The sequence below is a fragment of the Betta splendens genome, chromosome 10 (genome assembly GCF_900634795.4).
Source record: "Betta splendens chromosome 10, fBetSpl5.4, whole genome shotgun sequence".
NCBI classification, from domain to species: Eukaryota; Metazoa; Chordata; class Actinopteri; order Anabantiformes; family Osphronemidae; genus Betta; species Betta splendens.
Window position 1 is genome coordinate 7045991 of NC_040890.2, and position 16582 is coordinate 7062572.

At 46.4% G+C, this 16582-nt stretch overlaps 1 protein-coding gene across 1 annotated transcript in view; it reads right to left on the reverse strand.

Annotated features, from left to right (window-relative positions):
• Positions 1-16582, reverse strand: part of tenm1 (teneurin transmembrane protein 1) — a 139705-nt gene that overhangs the window by 68700 nt on the left and 54423 nt on the right. The window contains exon 6 of the mRNA XM_029165291.3: positions 6575-6748. Within this exon, the coding sequence (XP_029021124.1) occupies positions 6575-6748 (174 nt within the window). The remainder of the gene's footprint in view (positions 1-6574; positions 6749-16582) is intronic.

Consider the following 16582-nt stretch of genomic DNA (forward strand, 5'->3'; position numbering starts at 1 on the left):
TTTACAGCCCATTGCTTATAGACAAGCACACCTAATATAACTGTGTCCAGGTGGATTTGACGATTTAGCTCAGGCTGCTGATCGCAGGTCAGTCAGGAGCAGCAAGTCACTCTTTTGTCCTCCATTAAACAAAGTCGACTCTGCTTTTCCATATTTCATAGCCTCGTTCCTCATGTCTTCATCACCAGCAATACACACAATCGAGACTGGGACATAACTACATTAACTTACCACTTAACCTTAACCTTGTCAGCCGCATAATCTTATTTTCATTTTAAATATGTCGGCATATTGACATTCATTTACAGCTTCAGCTGCTACCACGGCTGTAGACGTGCTAGTGGCTTTGCTTTCAACACAAACTCTATCGTTTAACACCTACTCTCACAAAATGTGTAAAATGTCATGCTAATGTATTCTAAAACACTGGCTTTCTCCTTTTTTTCATCGCGTCTGTCCTTTATCTCTTTCTGGGAAGCGCCGGATTGAAAAGATAAATTGATGAAGTGGTCAACTGATTGAAGGAGACTTGAACTAGAGAGTGTGACAAGAAAGGGGGGCAGAGGAAGAAAGACAAATGGAGAGGAAAAACGCACGGAGGGAGGGGACAACAAAAAGAGTTTTAAAAGGGTGTGAGATGAAAGAGAAAACAGAGACATGTGTCCTGTATGAAGTAGAAATTGTCCCTGTACTAAAATCTTTGCCAAAGAGAATAAAAGCACCTTGGCAGTAATAAGGTATGCGTTCACACATTCCTGCCGTGTCTACCTCAGCAGTCTATTCCTTTTAAAGCTAATCCACACTGCTGAGCTTTGCCACGAAAAAATAAAAAGGAAGAAAAGGCCAGCGGTGGAATGGATGTCCCAAGGAAAGCAGTCTTTTATTCAAAGGAGATGAATAGGACATGAATAGGGCATGGCAGTTGGCAGAACACTGGCAGCAGACAGAGGCAGACTGACGGGCAGATGAGCAGGCATGTCCTTCTGATGCTAATTACTGTACTGTGCTCCTCCAAGTCTGACGCAACGCGGGGACAGAAAGCGGCGCAGGTCATCGGCGAGGTGAAAGCGGGACGAGAGAAGGAGGCGGGAGAAGAGACGAGACGAGATGAGAGAGCCGTGACCAAAGAGGTAGGTGGCGGTGTCAAGTTGCAGCTGCTGATGCAAAAAAGGAGCAAAATCCCTCCGCGCGTCTTCCCGTTGCTCGGCGCCAGACGTGAAGGATCCAGGCAGTGTGGGAGTCCCGCAGAAAGCAGCTCCACGATGAGGAGGCTCCCGAGGCCTCCCCGGCTACTCGGGTTACCGGCATCAGTCATTGCGTTACACCAGAGGCACGGCACAAAAACCTCAGACCTCATTCCTGCTTGGCAGGTAAAATTAACACAAGCTTAAAGACGCCGATATGCAAATGGGGAGGTAAAATTCCTTCACACCTCGCTATCTTGGGCTCCAATAGAGAAAAAGCTGGGTAAAATTCACACTTGCTATCTGTTACCGCGAATAAAAATAAATGGCGTTGCATGAAATCGCCTCTTGTGCGTTTCATCGTTCGCTGGCAGCACAGGCAAAAAAATGAAAGCGATGCATTGAGGTTTATTTGAAAATGTGGAGCTTGTTTAAAGGGGCAGATGAAAGAGTTGCGTAGTTTATTCATGTCTGCCATCAAGCACAATGTGCACAGCATGCAGCTGATGGACGTGATGGATTGTTAGTGGGCATGTCTGCTTAAAACTGACTAATAATGAGGCTGCCTGGGCCAATTATGGTGGCAGGGCAGCATGGCGTTCACACAGCACCACTGATGGCCTCATTGAAGCTATTGAGCCATTGTAAAGTTTCTGTGCTACTGGACATCTGAACTGGGACTGGTTTCCATTTGAACCAAGCTCCACGCCGTTAGCCTTCATCCCACTTATAAAGTGGGGCACGTGACTTTGCCTTCACATATGTCTGGGGTTCTTTGAGCGCGTTGTGTGTCAGGCCAAACAAAGGAGATGGCCTCCATTAGATCTTAGACACGAGGTCTAATTAATTTCTATCGCCTGCGGGTTATTCAGGTAAAACAATTACACCTGTAATGTCTGTCTTTGCAATTAATGCTATTATCCCTCGGATTCTAATGAAGCAGAGAACAGGCTAAGAGGTGGGTGTCTTGGTGACGGGACATGTCTGGGGGGACCGGAACCGTTCCTGGTCGATACTGGAGCCAAGTCAGACAACATTAACAGTGTTCCAAATGCAAGAGAGATTGAGTTTGCCGCAGGATGAATAAAAATATCACAATGGGCAAGGTCTCTATAATTACTTGGATTCAATTAAGGGCCTTTTGAGCAGGTGGCTTAATAAGCTTTCAGCCTCCTCTATCCACTGTGCTGCCTAATGAGTGTCAGTCAGAGTCAGGAGAAGATAATGCTGCTGGCCTTGGGGCCTTCCATTACTCTCCTGTCCTCACCTTTTACCACAGGGCCTCAGGCTACATCTGTGACGGACATGTCTGACTGTTCACAAACTCATTCGCTTCACGACACGCACTGCGCTTACACTGCTACACATTTATTATATTTGTATGAATTGACACAGGGACAAAGCCCTCGCATTCCCGTGAACTAGTGCTGAACGGAGGAAGAGCTGGCAGACGTCCGCTGATCTATCACCACAAACAGTATTTACACGGATCCCCCGTTAGAAACTCGCTGGACTGAAGCGTGACGACTGGCTAAAGATATTTTTTGTTCAGTTAATTCTGTTATGAATATTTATCACTCTAGAGGAGTGACTGTCAGTGAAATCTGTGTTCTTTCATGAGCCTCTTTGCTATTATGGTCACGTCTTTGTGTGGTCATGACCTGGGAGCTTTTTAACTATTCTGGAGACATGCTGATGCTGATGTACTGTAGCAGTGCTTAAAACAGTTCAATACCACAAAATGTACTTAAAGTGTCAATGGAAATCTACTTGTTGCACAGGAAATGGCCCCCTGGCTGGTTTATTATTACATTAGCATGTTTGTGGCACTTTAATGACGATAAAGGCCAGTAGATGGTTCCTTCTATTACAGCTGCACAACTGCTCCTGCTTATTTCCTATGCTTGTGTGTTTCAATGCAAATGGCTAATCTGCAAAGTAACTACAGGTATTAAAAACAGAAGTATGGCATTATGTTTCTATAATCTAGTGAAAAACTGTCCATTTCTTCAGCTGCTTTTAGATCCAGTGCTTTGGTTGGAGGCTGAATTACAGACACACACGTGTTGCTGCTGTCGGGCTTTGTCAAGTTGAGCAGTTCAAGCATGGGCTCCACTAAGTGATCCATCCTTCTGCAGCACGTGTGTGTGTGTGTGTGTGTGTGTGTGTGCGTGCGTGTGTGTGTGTGTGTGTGTGTGTGTGTGCACGCGTGCGTGCGCTACATCCTGAGACTCCATCCCAGCGTGAGAAAATCAATGACCGGTGTAACGCGGCGCAGCAGGACCCAACATCCGCCCAAACAGACGCGCACGCGCCCACCTCCCACATGCGTGAGTACAGTACGCACGCGTCCCCCGCCCGGCCCCTGTCCTCTCCACACTCCCCGCACGCCGCCTGGAATATTGATGCGCTCTTTAAGAGCCGTCCTCTCTGTCTGAGTCACAATCCATCCGTCTGCTCGCCATCTCCATCCACAGCATCAGACGGCGTGGAACCAATTCATCCAGCGGTTCACACACTCATACAGTATTCCACAGGCCGCACGTCTTCATCTTCCCATCATAATGAGGACATATGCCGCCCTACTGTACGTTACTTTGTATCTTCTCGTAACAGTTATAAAGCAGACGTTCCCTCTTTTCATACTCCAACGTACTTCATTAAGGAAGAGAATCACCTGACTGAAGTTCTATTCTCTGGGCTCTTCTGCTTCTATCAGCACCAGTGTGTGTGTGTGTGTGTGTGTGTGTGTGTGTGTGTGCATGTCTGTGTGTGCGCGCCAGATATAGAAATAAAGAAAACCGAAGACGGTTCCCACATGCACGCATGCACATCGGCCCGAGGTTTATTATCATGGGGTGAGTGGCAATTAATGTAGCTCTAATTAGAGAGGCTTTTATGTGTGGAGGGCCGAGAAGAGCTCCTGGTGATCTCTGAAAGCCGCGGGAGCGATAGCGTGCGCTAACATAAAACGCAGCGCGCGCGTCCTGACGAGACGCTAGCCGGACGCGCGCGACGCTACACGTCAATTAGCGGCCGGCGGGGTGCGGCGCTCCGCCTCGCGAGGCGGATTAGAAGTGTGCTGCTCCACATCCCGATCTCGGCACCGGGCCAACAAATCAAACAGAGAGCCTATCTTTACGGCACCGGGGCTGATATGAAAACAACATCAACACTAAAAATACACGAGCAAAAATATAAGAAGATTACTGCCTCCCAATCATTCTGCTGCGCTGCGTTCATCTCTCCCCACTGTGTCATCGGTTTATATTCAAACAGGCACAAACTGATAACTATCCTCCAATCAATCTCCTCAGCCATCTTTATGTCCCCGTTGTTATGTTGCTCCTGTTTATTGCAGAGCATTGAAAATAAAATCATTAAAAAAACAAAAACAAAAACATCTCTGCTCGGTTTAGTGGACAAAAGCAATAAAACGGATAATAAGTTGTTTTGTGAACATGTTAATATTTTGCTTTAACGGCTGATGTTCCAAACGTCCTTCAAACAGATTGATCCTTCAATCATTCCCCCCTCGTCCCGTCGCCCGCGCTCGCTCGCGGCGTTTCCAGCCCGTCCCTTCCCCGCGGCCTCCTCTCGGCATCCTTGGCTGTGTAATCTGGGGGATTGTGTGGTCTCTTGGTGTGAGAGGTGATGGGTACAGCAGGATGAGCGTGATAATCTGCCACACTGGATTACAGCCTAATCTCTAATCTCTCTGGCCCTCCTCTGCCAGGGGGACCACCTCCACCGTGCCAATTTTATTAATCTGAGCCCCCTGCATCAGCGGCTTAGCTTTGCCCATTTTGATTTCCCAGCTTTCATCACGCACGTAAAGCAGCAGGAGTTAAAACAATAGACTGTTGTGACCCAGCCATCGGAAGTGAATTCTGCGACCCCCGCTTTGCTCTATCGGAGGATTTAGCTACTGATGAGACTGTTAATCCGCAGAATGTGAGGATTCATCAAGAAAAGTTGCTTTAGGGACGTCCCAGGTTGCCTGAATTGCAGAGGGTTGCAATTTGGGCTGCTTCATTCCTTCATAAGTGCTGAATATAGGCTCTAACAACATCCCGTGTAATATCCATCAGAATGAGACCAAGCGTGAAGGTCGCTGTGTCTTGTCTGACTTTGTGACCTGCGCCATCACAACTAATGTCCCTTATCATAGGGTTAAATTGGTGTTAGCAATTCCTCGGGCTAGTTGGGAGACAACAGAGTGGCGGATACGCATTCCAGTCACGTACCAGCTAAGAGGGAACACTGATTAACCAATTATCTTGGCTTCCTAATAAATGAGTAATCAGTTCAAGGCTGATCTCTGGACTGATGTCTCTCTATCTTACTGGAACGCTCACTGTGGTGAATTTGTTATGTATGCAAGCTGGAGCCCTAATGCAATAGAAACTGATTGGAATTCATGCCAATGGATATACAGTCAGTCGCAACATGTTCCAATCAAAGTTCAAATGCCTCCTTTTTTTTCCTTTTTGAACAACGTAGCAACACCACTGCTCGTGGAATTTCTATATTTAAGAGAACAGGGGGCGAGCGGCGAGAAAAGCAGGGGAACTCTGATAACGTCAAAACACAGCGAAGACAGTTTTACAGGTTGAGGCGCAAACGTGATGTGCACAGGCGCCGAGCGGCACGTAAGGATGAAAGGAGCAGCACAGCAGAAACGAGGAGAAACCCCAACGTAAGCAAAGCTACAGACAACTTCTGGAAGCACTTTGTTACCGAGCACTGAACTCACGCTCATTGTTAGCTCAGGCTGCTGCAGTGCTCTGTGCATTACGTCATGTGTTCAGTAATTTAATTTTTGGTCTCATAAGTGCTTAAGATGAATGTGCAGATGACTGGATATTATTAACACATACTGTAACAAATACAGACATGCATAGAACTTCAGATGGGCTGTTTTGCCGATCCACACTCCAGCGTCTGACTTCAACCTCAGCTGACTCCAACTTATGTGACAAAATTTCAGGCAATTCATCAGATTTTTGTCAAGTTGTCCCCACTTGGCACACATGCCTCGTAGCTTTTAAAATCAAATGAAAATGCAAAGTAAAAGCAGCCAAGGCCTGTTAAAAGTGAAATGCTTAAAGCCAGTGTTCATTCAATACAGTTCGTATTTGCCGAATTACAAATCACACTGTTACATTTGTTTCGTTGTTACTGAGGGGCAAAACCTGTCAATAGCGCAGTGCAGAACATCTGTTATTGTGCTAGAACGTGTGTGTGCGAGCCTGTGTGTGTGTGTGTCTTTGTGTGTGTGTATGTGTGTGTGTGTGCGTGTGTGTGTGTGTATGTGTGCGTGCCTGTGTGTGTGTGTGTGTTTGTGTATCTGTGTATGTGCCTGTGTGCGTGCGTGTGCGTCAGCCCACCTCTGTCGCCAGCGTGTGTGTTTTCAGGGTTGAGTGTATCCAGCAGGTGGACTGAGCTGGTGGGTCTGACGCTGCTGCGGTCCTCCTGTTGATGGTCGGCTGCGCTCAGGCCGTTCTCGTACAGCTGGCTCTCACCGTGCCGCAGATGCCAGGTCAGGCCTAACAGGTGGACCGCTACACACACACACACACACACACACACACACACACACACACACACACACACACACACACACACACACACACACACACACACACACACACACACACACACAGCAGAAGAAGAAGAGCAGATATAAAAGATCATTATTCAGGGCATGCAGAAGGGTGTGTCGGAATGTTCTTTAATGCCTGTCTTAGTGTCCTCACTCAATTTATGCGCTTATTAGTTCCCAGCAAGGCAGTGGACAATTAGCAAATATACAAAGAGCACAGGCACATAGACACGTTCACACGCGCAGGACGCGCACGTGCTCGTGCGCGCGCGAACACAGAGCGTGGCAGAGGTGGGCAATTAAGGCAGATCTTCATAGTCGAAGCCCAGGGCTGGTATTAAAGTGCTAACACAGTCTTTTATGCATGACTAATGATGCTTTGAAAGCTGCTGCCGATTCACAATCCATATGGGCCTTTTAAACAACAAAGAGTATGGGGAGAAACCGGATTCCCCCTCCCGCTCATAAAGCTGTTTACTAGGACAACAATCCAATGTGCTGTTACATAAAAACTAAACTAACACCTGCCCATTAAGAAAATTAATTAGTGTCTTGCAAGGTTGTCAATAAACGCTTCAGTGAGGCATTCACCTCGCTCTGACCAATCATCACACTCCGCTCAGGTGGGATTGTACTGCAACGCAGTACTTTCTTTACTTCTGAGAAGGTAACGCTGATGTGCAGAACAAAGCAAATGAAATAAATCATTGCAAGTTTTTTTTTTGGTCCTCTGACACATGCTGAACATCAAACAAAAGCAAAGACTCAAATCACAAAGTTAGTCTGCGCTGGTGGCAGTGAGAGGGTGGCTGCTGCATGCAGATCAAGGTAGGGAACTTCTAACGACTTCAAACATCTTCAAACTGTCTGTCTTCTGTCTGCCGGTGTAGCAGACGCCCGGAAAAAAGCACTTGACACACGCCTGCACAAAATAGCTGCTTAGAAAAACAAATCCACAATTATACGGCGTGACCAGCACAATCACACAGGTACAGCGTGGCGCACCTGCAATTTCCACGCGTGCATGGCTGCAGCCTCGCGCTCGCCCACACATGATCCCCGGCTGATGAGCAATGCCTAATTAAAACTCCGGATAGTTCAAAGCCATTTGCACTGGCGTTTTTTTTTTTTTTTTACATTGCAGAAGAACATTTCTCTAAAAAAATACTGCAAATCTATGATGAGCTCTGAGCGGTGAAACCAATTTGGTCCCATGCTCCACTCCGACATCTGTGGGGGATCGGCGAATCGTACATTCCAACATTTCAACTTCTGACTAGCGCCGGCCACTGTAGGTTTAGTTATCTACCCATGCACAATATGAGCTCTTCAAAGCAGAACACTGGCGATTACCAGGGCCACGAGGGAGACGTCATGCATCATTTAGTTTAGACTAATTGAACTGTCAGCCTGTGACGAAACCACACACACACACACACACACACGCGCACATTCTTCATGTGTACGAGTAACTCATCTTAAAATGCTTTTTTTTTAATTTAATTCATTTAAAAATGTGCAGTATGGGTGATCTTCCCATTAGCGAAACACTGTGAAATTACTTGTGATGAGTCACTCTGATGCTGAAAAAAAGAAAAACAAAAAAAACGAAAAGAATGACAACAAGTAACCTAAATGATCTGCTCTTGTACATTCAATTTCATGGGCTTAGTCTCCAGCAAATTTCTTTCCGGTTGTCTAGTAGAGCATTTTTCAGCAGACAGGTGGGAGAAAAAACCAAGCAGATAGGAGCAAAGTGTAATAAAAAAGCATCAATGATGATTTTTTATTAAACAGTGATAGATTCCGAAACAATCCCACCGAGATTCCTTTAAACTCCAGTACATTATCAACTGTCTCTTGCTGGAATTAAACATGAAGTATAGTGATGCAGCCACAAATGTGTCTTTGTGCGCGTCGTCCCTGTTTGTACTGCATTACGGTGCGCAGCCGGGTGGAACAACCGGGCCCACTATCATAAATTAGCCTGTAAGGCTGCTCAGTGAGGGATGACAAGTCATTCCCAGACATTTAGCCTTCACACCATCCACCGTCTCGCGCTCCGTGCTCTCGCCACTTCCTCGTTTCCTCCTCTCCTTGTACGTTGAGCCCCCCACCACCCCCACGGCGTGCACACACCTCCGTTAACCACTCGAGTAATGACTCTGTGGGGACAGTCCTCACCGGCTCTCCTGGATCGTCCTCTTCACCACTCCATCCCTCCTTAAAGCCCCTCAGACCCCACTCCGCCTGCTCCCGCTCATCAGCCATCCTCACTCTCTCTCTCTCTCTCTCTCTCTCGTGCTCTTGTTTTATGGCTGTTGACCTTTAGCTAGAACACTTAGCATCTAGAGTCACGGAGCACGCACACACACACACACAAGCGCGTCGTAAAGTGAGGAGGAATAAGGACTTGGAACACGATGAGATGAGGACGGAGGTGGCAAGTGCGAGTTTGTGCTCTTGTACTTCTGAGGACCTGATGTCCTAAATGTAATATTACGACTAGCGGCATGTTAATTATTCACTTGACAGTGTTCGTATTTGAAAAAAACAACTTTTAATTTGGAGACTAGGCAAGTTAAGGGAGAGTGATGTTGCATAACCAGGATTCTGGCATGTGCTCAACAGCATCAGATGACTGGGAATTCCAAGGTTTGGATGAGCGGCGCACACAATTATCAACTGCCGGTCATTATTAACCTCAGAGAAAAAGTGCAGGATGCTGCAAAGTAGCTTTTCATAAACTGACTTTCTGGATGCAGATTTTGCTGATATGAGATAAACAGTTTTCACAAGTTTCACAGAAAGCTAGTAAGTGGGTGGACCTGTGAGCAAACCTGCGAGACATGCACCCAGATTGTAGAAAGACACAACTAAATATGGCTTGAGGCACAAACTTGATGTTAGCCCTCAGTGAGCCCATATTTTCTGACAGAAGTTGAGCAGTTTTCTACGCCGGGAAAACATTCCTTCAAGAGTCAGACTGTGATGACTCTGATTTAAATTTAGATGTAAAGTAATGTGATTCTCCACGGCCGCTGTGCTATTAAACACAACGCCTGGACGCTGGTGGCTCGTAGCAGAGCGCAGCGTTTACTCGCTCTTTTGGATTGGCAGCCATCTTTGCTGTCACGCAACATTTCATGAGTAAGAGCCTGTCAGCGTGTGTGTGAGCAGCAACCAGCTTCCACACTTTAACACGTCTAATTAGGGCACGGCGCACTGTAAAGTACAGTATGTGCAGAATTCTGTTGCTTACAGTGGTTGTTACTATTTTGATCTCTTGAGTGGACACATCCAAACACACACGCGCTCGCACAGACGCACGTTTAGTCACAGCATGCAGTCAGTTATGCGAGCAGCATGTGCTCAGCGTGAACCTTCACTCCCACTCGCTCCTTTTTTCCCTCCTGTCTGTCCATCCATCTCTCCCTCGGTGTCCATCTTTCTCCCGCTCACAAAGACACTCCAAGTGAGTCCAGTCATTATAGCTGGAGCGGCACCGGCAGCAGCGCTGTAGCGAAGGCGGGCGAGGAGTGCGACGAGCTAACAGGCCAAGGCCCTCGCGCGCATGAATCATTGATCAGCGTGACAGCGAGATGACTGCCAGAGGTAATAGGACGGCGCCGCTGTGAGGAGGCTCTGCACTGCACCCGCGCTGTCGACTACCCTGCTGAGATGTGCGCGGAGGATGTGGCAGGCTGACGAGTACAGCCTGAATAAAGTTAGCTGCCGGAATGGAAAAGCGTTCCGCCACAGCTGTTAACGTTACCGGCGTTAACAGCTGGAATGCTGAGACGTCCGGGCGGCGTGTCATTATTGTGATTGTAATTAAACGGAGACCCTGAAGCACTGCAGCAGTTCTTCCCAGACAGCCAGGTCGGTTTAATCTGCCAGATAATACGAGCGTGCGGTTGAAGCTGCAGTTGTTGCTGCTGTGTTGCGTGCAGGTCTGTGTGTGCGTCTGTATACGTGTGTGTGTGTGTGTGTGTGTGTGTGTGTCTTTAGATTAGATAGAAATGATTGTGGGCTCCAGTGATGATTAGATTTCACACTCGTCGCTGGGGAAAGAGTAGGCGATAGAGAGAGAGAGAAAATTGTGTGTGTAGGTGTGTGTGTGTGTTTGCGTGTTGCTGTTAATGCCTGTGTTGCACTACATGTTATTATCTGGGGTTTTGTAACACTCGTAAGCTGGTCCGCAGGACACAATAGGTGGGATTGACTGTGAATATACTGTCTTATTGATAACCATTATAGCCAAGGTAGCGCTGCAGTCAGTTAAAAATGATTCATCAATACTCTGGCGTAAGCTGAAACACACTCACAGCTGATTGCCAAGTGCTTTTCGCTCACACGCACGCTGCAGTTAATCGCCAACTGCATACCTGCTGACAACCAAAGACCAACGCTGGCACCGCCTGGCAGCCGGCGCCTTCCAGAGCGTCACTCATTCCATTCCGCCTGTAGTTTAGCATGTACAGTAGAAGCAATTGTTCATCCCACGTTCTGCATGGCTGTGTGTCAGCCCGCAGCTAAGCCACAACTTCTGAGGGAGCGACGAAAGAGCGGCAGCGAGCGAAAGGAGGGCAGAGGGAGATAAAAGACACCCGGCGAGGGAGAGACGGGAGCGAGGAAGGAGGAGAGAGACAAACGGGGAAAACAAGTGTGAAGGAGAGTGAAGGAGAGCGACTTCGCCGCCAATAAAACAAATGGCAGTCGGCGTCAGAGAAGACAGTGAGGAAGCCTGGGGGTCCGCCTGCCCTCCTGCCTGTTCTCCTGTCGGTCCTCGCTCCCCTCTGACAGACAAGAGGTGCTAAAGTGTTTTTCTTCCTCCCCTCCGCCGATGCCTTGAAAGCCACTAATACCGCTGTCACCGCGGTTTTAAGTGTGCGCGTGTGCAGACCGGTGCACGCCGTCGGCTGTGTGACCTTGCTGATGGGGAGCGGGAAGCTGCGTTAGCGGCCGAGGGACGACGGGACGCGCGTTTCACGTCACGAGCGACGGGATCCGGTGGACGCTGGTGTTTGTTTACCAGTCAAGCCGTCTAGTTAGTCACAGCAGCGCCAGGACACCGAGTCCAACAGATCCCAGCTCTCTGCTTCACGCATCTCTGTTGTTTTCTCATTTCTAATCACGCCCCCCCCCCCCTCCTCTCCTCTCGCTCCGTCTCCCACTCGCTTTTCCTCCTGATCCGGCCCTTTTTCTGAAGGCTGAGTCATGTTACAACAGGCGGAGTGACGTTCAGCGAGCAGGGGCTCGGCGCCATGTTAGAGTCCCCCCCGTCCACCGCCAACGACAGCCTAAACGCTGCAGAGAAAGACGCACCGCTGCCGCGCTCGCATCCCCGTGTGCAGATGTGCGTTGCCGCGTGAGTTACCGTCCGCCGCCCCGTGCACGTTTGTGCGAGCGTGTACTTGTCCGGTGAACTATTGGAGCTATTGCGGCTATTTTATCGCAGCCTCCCTGACCTTATGGAGACATTTTACCAAAGGGTTCTCTTGCCATTCAGAGCTTTCTGACCAGTCTGTCTAGCCATTTAAAGCAATTTTACCAAAGGCTGCAGAAGCTGTTAGGGTAGTCTTAGCAAAGGCCACCGGGTTTCTCAGAGCTCCATCAGACGACCAGAATAGAGCACTGAAAACAAAGAGAAACTGGACCAATCAATACAGACCCCAATGAGGCATGAAGCAGCCAGCTGAAAGGAGCCGGGGCGAGGAGCACACACACACACACACACACACACACACACACACACACACACACACACACACACACCGATCACTAAGTGGCACATGCACCATACATGCACACGCTTACTCACAGACACATTTCTACCTGAGACTATAGAAACAAGTCAAAAACATAATAATATATGGTAATATAAACCAATATATATATTTTAATAGTAGGGAAAAATATGTTTTTCAGTCCAGAACACTGGACAGTGACTCTAGCGTTAAAGCCATAATTATACGACAGATTAAAACCATCCGTTGAGGCACAATGAATAAAGCCGATGCGCGGTCCAGAACATGAAAGCGCTGCTGTACTGTGACACCGGACTGGGCCGTGCCAGAAGCCTCTTAATGGAAAGCCTTCTATTTTCCAGGCCCTACTGGAAATAAGTTATAGCAGCCAATCTCAGCCATTCAGCCTTGCTTCAGGAGATAATTGGTGGCCGGCGAGCCTGCTTTGCGGCGCTGCACAATGACGAGACAAACAGGCAACGGCCAGCTTGGAAAAAGGGGAAAAAAAAACGACCCTTCGAAAGAAGGTAACATTTCATTAGGAGCGCGCTGACTCAGCGCCTCCACAGAGTCATCCAGGCAGCATCGCTGGACACAGCGACCCTCCGACTTTACAAGTGCGCGCGGCGCCTCGCCTCCTGCCCACCACCTGCTATCAGAACACACTCTGCATGTTGTGACTCCTCACTGCACCGAGGTTGTTATTACCGCGCAGCGCTGCTAGAAGCCGATGTTTGCACTGGCATACACACGCTATAATTAGGCACCATCATACCATTAGTGTTGTTTGTTTTTCATTTCTCATATTGTTTGCAATGTGTGTTTTTTTGCCACCTACAGTACTAGCTTTGGGAACGGCTATTACAGAATGTTCAAAAGCATTCTCATCCTGCTCGGTGCAGCCGACTCCAGGTACAGTACAGTACGTGCTGCCCTTCAGACGTGGCTGCACAGTGTTATCGCTGTGTCTGACTGCAGGTCACAGTTCAGGGTGAATAATAGAGTCTTTTAGTTGGTTTTCATTTTAAACTATTATGGTCATCTTTACATCTGCACTACTCTACTGTATATAGATTTTTCATAATCTCTGCTTTGTTGTCTTTCATCTCGGTAAAGTACAGAAAAAACAAGCCAGTCTTTCAGTCTCTCTGTTAATCAATACGTTGCATAATTTCTGAGGTAATTATACTTTTTTCTCATTTAGTGATTGAATGTCTGGCAATGTTCAGGGCATAATTAAAACCTGACATAAAGGCTATATTGAATGATGATATTAAATGATATTAAATGATTTTAGTATAAGGGACGATTCGGTTTTTATAAAGACAATCTGACCTAAAATAAAGTTTTGCATTTGCTTAACTTTTACTCACTACTTCCATTTTGGACAGACTATCAGCAATCACGCCAGCTCTACACAACAAAACTAGAAAATAATACAATAAATGGCGTATGGCCTGAATGTGTGACTTGTTCTCTTCAAAACAAGCCCTTTACGGCTGTTGCTTCACGTGAATCCGCTGAGTCGTTTTGATTCCGTAATGAGCCTAACTGTGTTATAAACGGCCTCTTTTTGACAGTCATTCAATTATATCTGAGACGGAATGAAGGCTTTTCTAATTAAAGGTCAACTACCTTCTCTAAACTGCCTCACACTGCCCTGTGTCTTTCATGAGCTCTCCCTGTCTAATATCTGCAGCAGACTTCATTACCAAGTGGCCGACGTGCAGTCGCTTTCCCTACAGCAATTATGGATTTGATTTTTCATGTTCTGCAAAAGTGGCCATATTGCGCCATTTGATTACAATGTGACTCTTTTGTAAACTTGAGTACTGCTATAAATTCAGACTCTTCGGTGTTTAGACTGTAACTTAGCAACTTCCTTCGTTAAGTTTTCTCACCAGCCACTGGTTCCAGTTGTTTCTCCCTATAGACGGTAAAGTAAAAATACACAGACATACTTAAAACAGACTCCCACACCAGTAGAAATTTACTCAAGTTGAAATAATGAAATATTAAATGGATCTTTTGCACAAAAGTAGGAGTGCAGGTACTTCACTCCTACTAAAATATGGATTTTAGCTCGTTCCACACACAAGTCTTCCGAGGTTTGAACACTTCTCCTGCAGTCTTTACTTTAGCTAAAGTTATCACTAACTCAAAATGTAACTCAAAACTAAGACTATCTAAGATGGCCGTCTTACGTGATGTGGCTGGATTTCTGTTGGAGTCTTGCTAATGTACACGGCTGCAGTAGCACTAGCCACATTAGCCGCTAACAGTTCAGTCCGGGATGTATAGAAGCCAAGTTCAAAAAGCCACAAAATTGCTTCAGGTTTCAAACAGTACTACACCTCACCTTACAGTATGTGGTAACAGTTTCTGATACGTTGTAAGAATAATGTGTAGTTGAGAAACTGGTGTTTTCCTCCAAGGACAGCGCCTCACTTTGTTTTCACTGCTAGTGGTGTACAGTACAGGTCAGCAGAGCACACGAGCTACAGTATGATCATAATTAGACAAAAGCTCATGTTTCCTTGAACAGAGAAAAGTCTTCTACTGCTCTCACAACAGGTGATAAACGTTGCCTTTGCACAACACTTACACAACACTAACCTTTTCCGCAAGTGTGACGGCAGATGCAGAGAGTGAACGTGTGAAACAAATGTGTTGCACCTGTGCCACATACTGTATACTGTGTGGATATATCTTATCAGTCTATTTTGTTATGCCTAAGATCTCACGTATTGCAGGAGTTGTTTTTTTTCCATGAAAAGAACACGCATTCTTTAATCATATTTTTTTTGAGTCATTTAATTTCTTAACTAGGTTGGTCAAAAACCACAAATGAACAAGCAGCTAATTTATGATAAATGTAATCTGCTTGTCACTTAGAGACACACGAGACCCGCTAGGACGCTTGGAGGAGAAACTCAGATTACGAGGGAGGGGCTTAAAGGAATATTCATAGTTTTACTGCTGCTGCAACAAACCTTCAAGAAGTTTCCATTAAATGAGGTCACAGTGACAGATTAGACAGTGTTGCCCACCAACAGTCCAAAACTAAAGTATGTAGTCTCACAATTACATCAAACAGCGAATTATCAGATTTCAGAATCCAAAGGCAGAAAATGGCATTTTTTGTAAATTATTCACATGGTTAACCAATTAAAATTGTCAATTAATTTTTCATTAACATCATTAATTGACCAATTATTTCAGCACCATCATAGTCTGCACATACATAAACATTACAGCTGAAGGAATTAGTTGATTACAACTATTTTTATGATTCATTAATCATTTGTGCAATTTTTCGAGCAGAACTGCCAAACTGCCAGCACCACTATCAAAAACGGGTGTGTGCTGTTTTCATGTAAGCTGAATATGTTATGATTTAGTTTTGACTGTTCATTAAACAACACACTATTCGAGCCACCTAAGGCTGTGTGGAAGCCAATCTAAACACAAAATCTGCTGTTTTATTGATAACACACACCGATGGTTATCATTAGCGCTAATAAAGACACAGCGGAACAATTAGTTGCGTTTGGATTCAGCTGTAGACTGTACTCGGTTTGACCCCTGAAATGAATGGCTAACTTTTGGAGCAGATGCTTTGAATTGCTATCAAACTGCGTAAGTAGATTTACTGAAAGAAAAAGTGTCGGGGTAATGAACTTAGCGCCGCTAACGAGTCATTTGGCTCTTTATGGAACCGCCAGGTCCCCTCAAGCATCACGTCATGCGCCACACAAGTAGACGTTAGCTTAAAGTGAGCACTGTCTGTGTCACTGTGTGTGTGTGTGTGTGTGTGTGTGTGTGTGTGTGTGTGTGTGTGTGTGTGTGTGTGTGTGTGTGTGTGTGTGTGTGTGTGCGAGTTTGTTTGTGTGTGTGTGTGCTAGTGACTGAAATGTGATTTGGTGTTGATTATTTGATTGTGGGGTGCTGCTGACTTGCTCATTTCACTTGCGTCAGTAGCTTTTTTCCTGTTGCTATAGAGATGGTTATCTCTCCGAACTGACACATCCCACCCTCTCCTC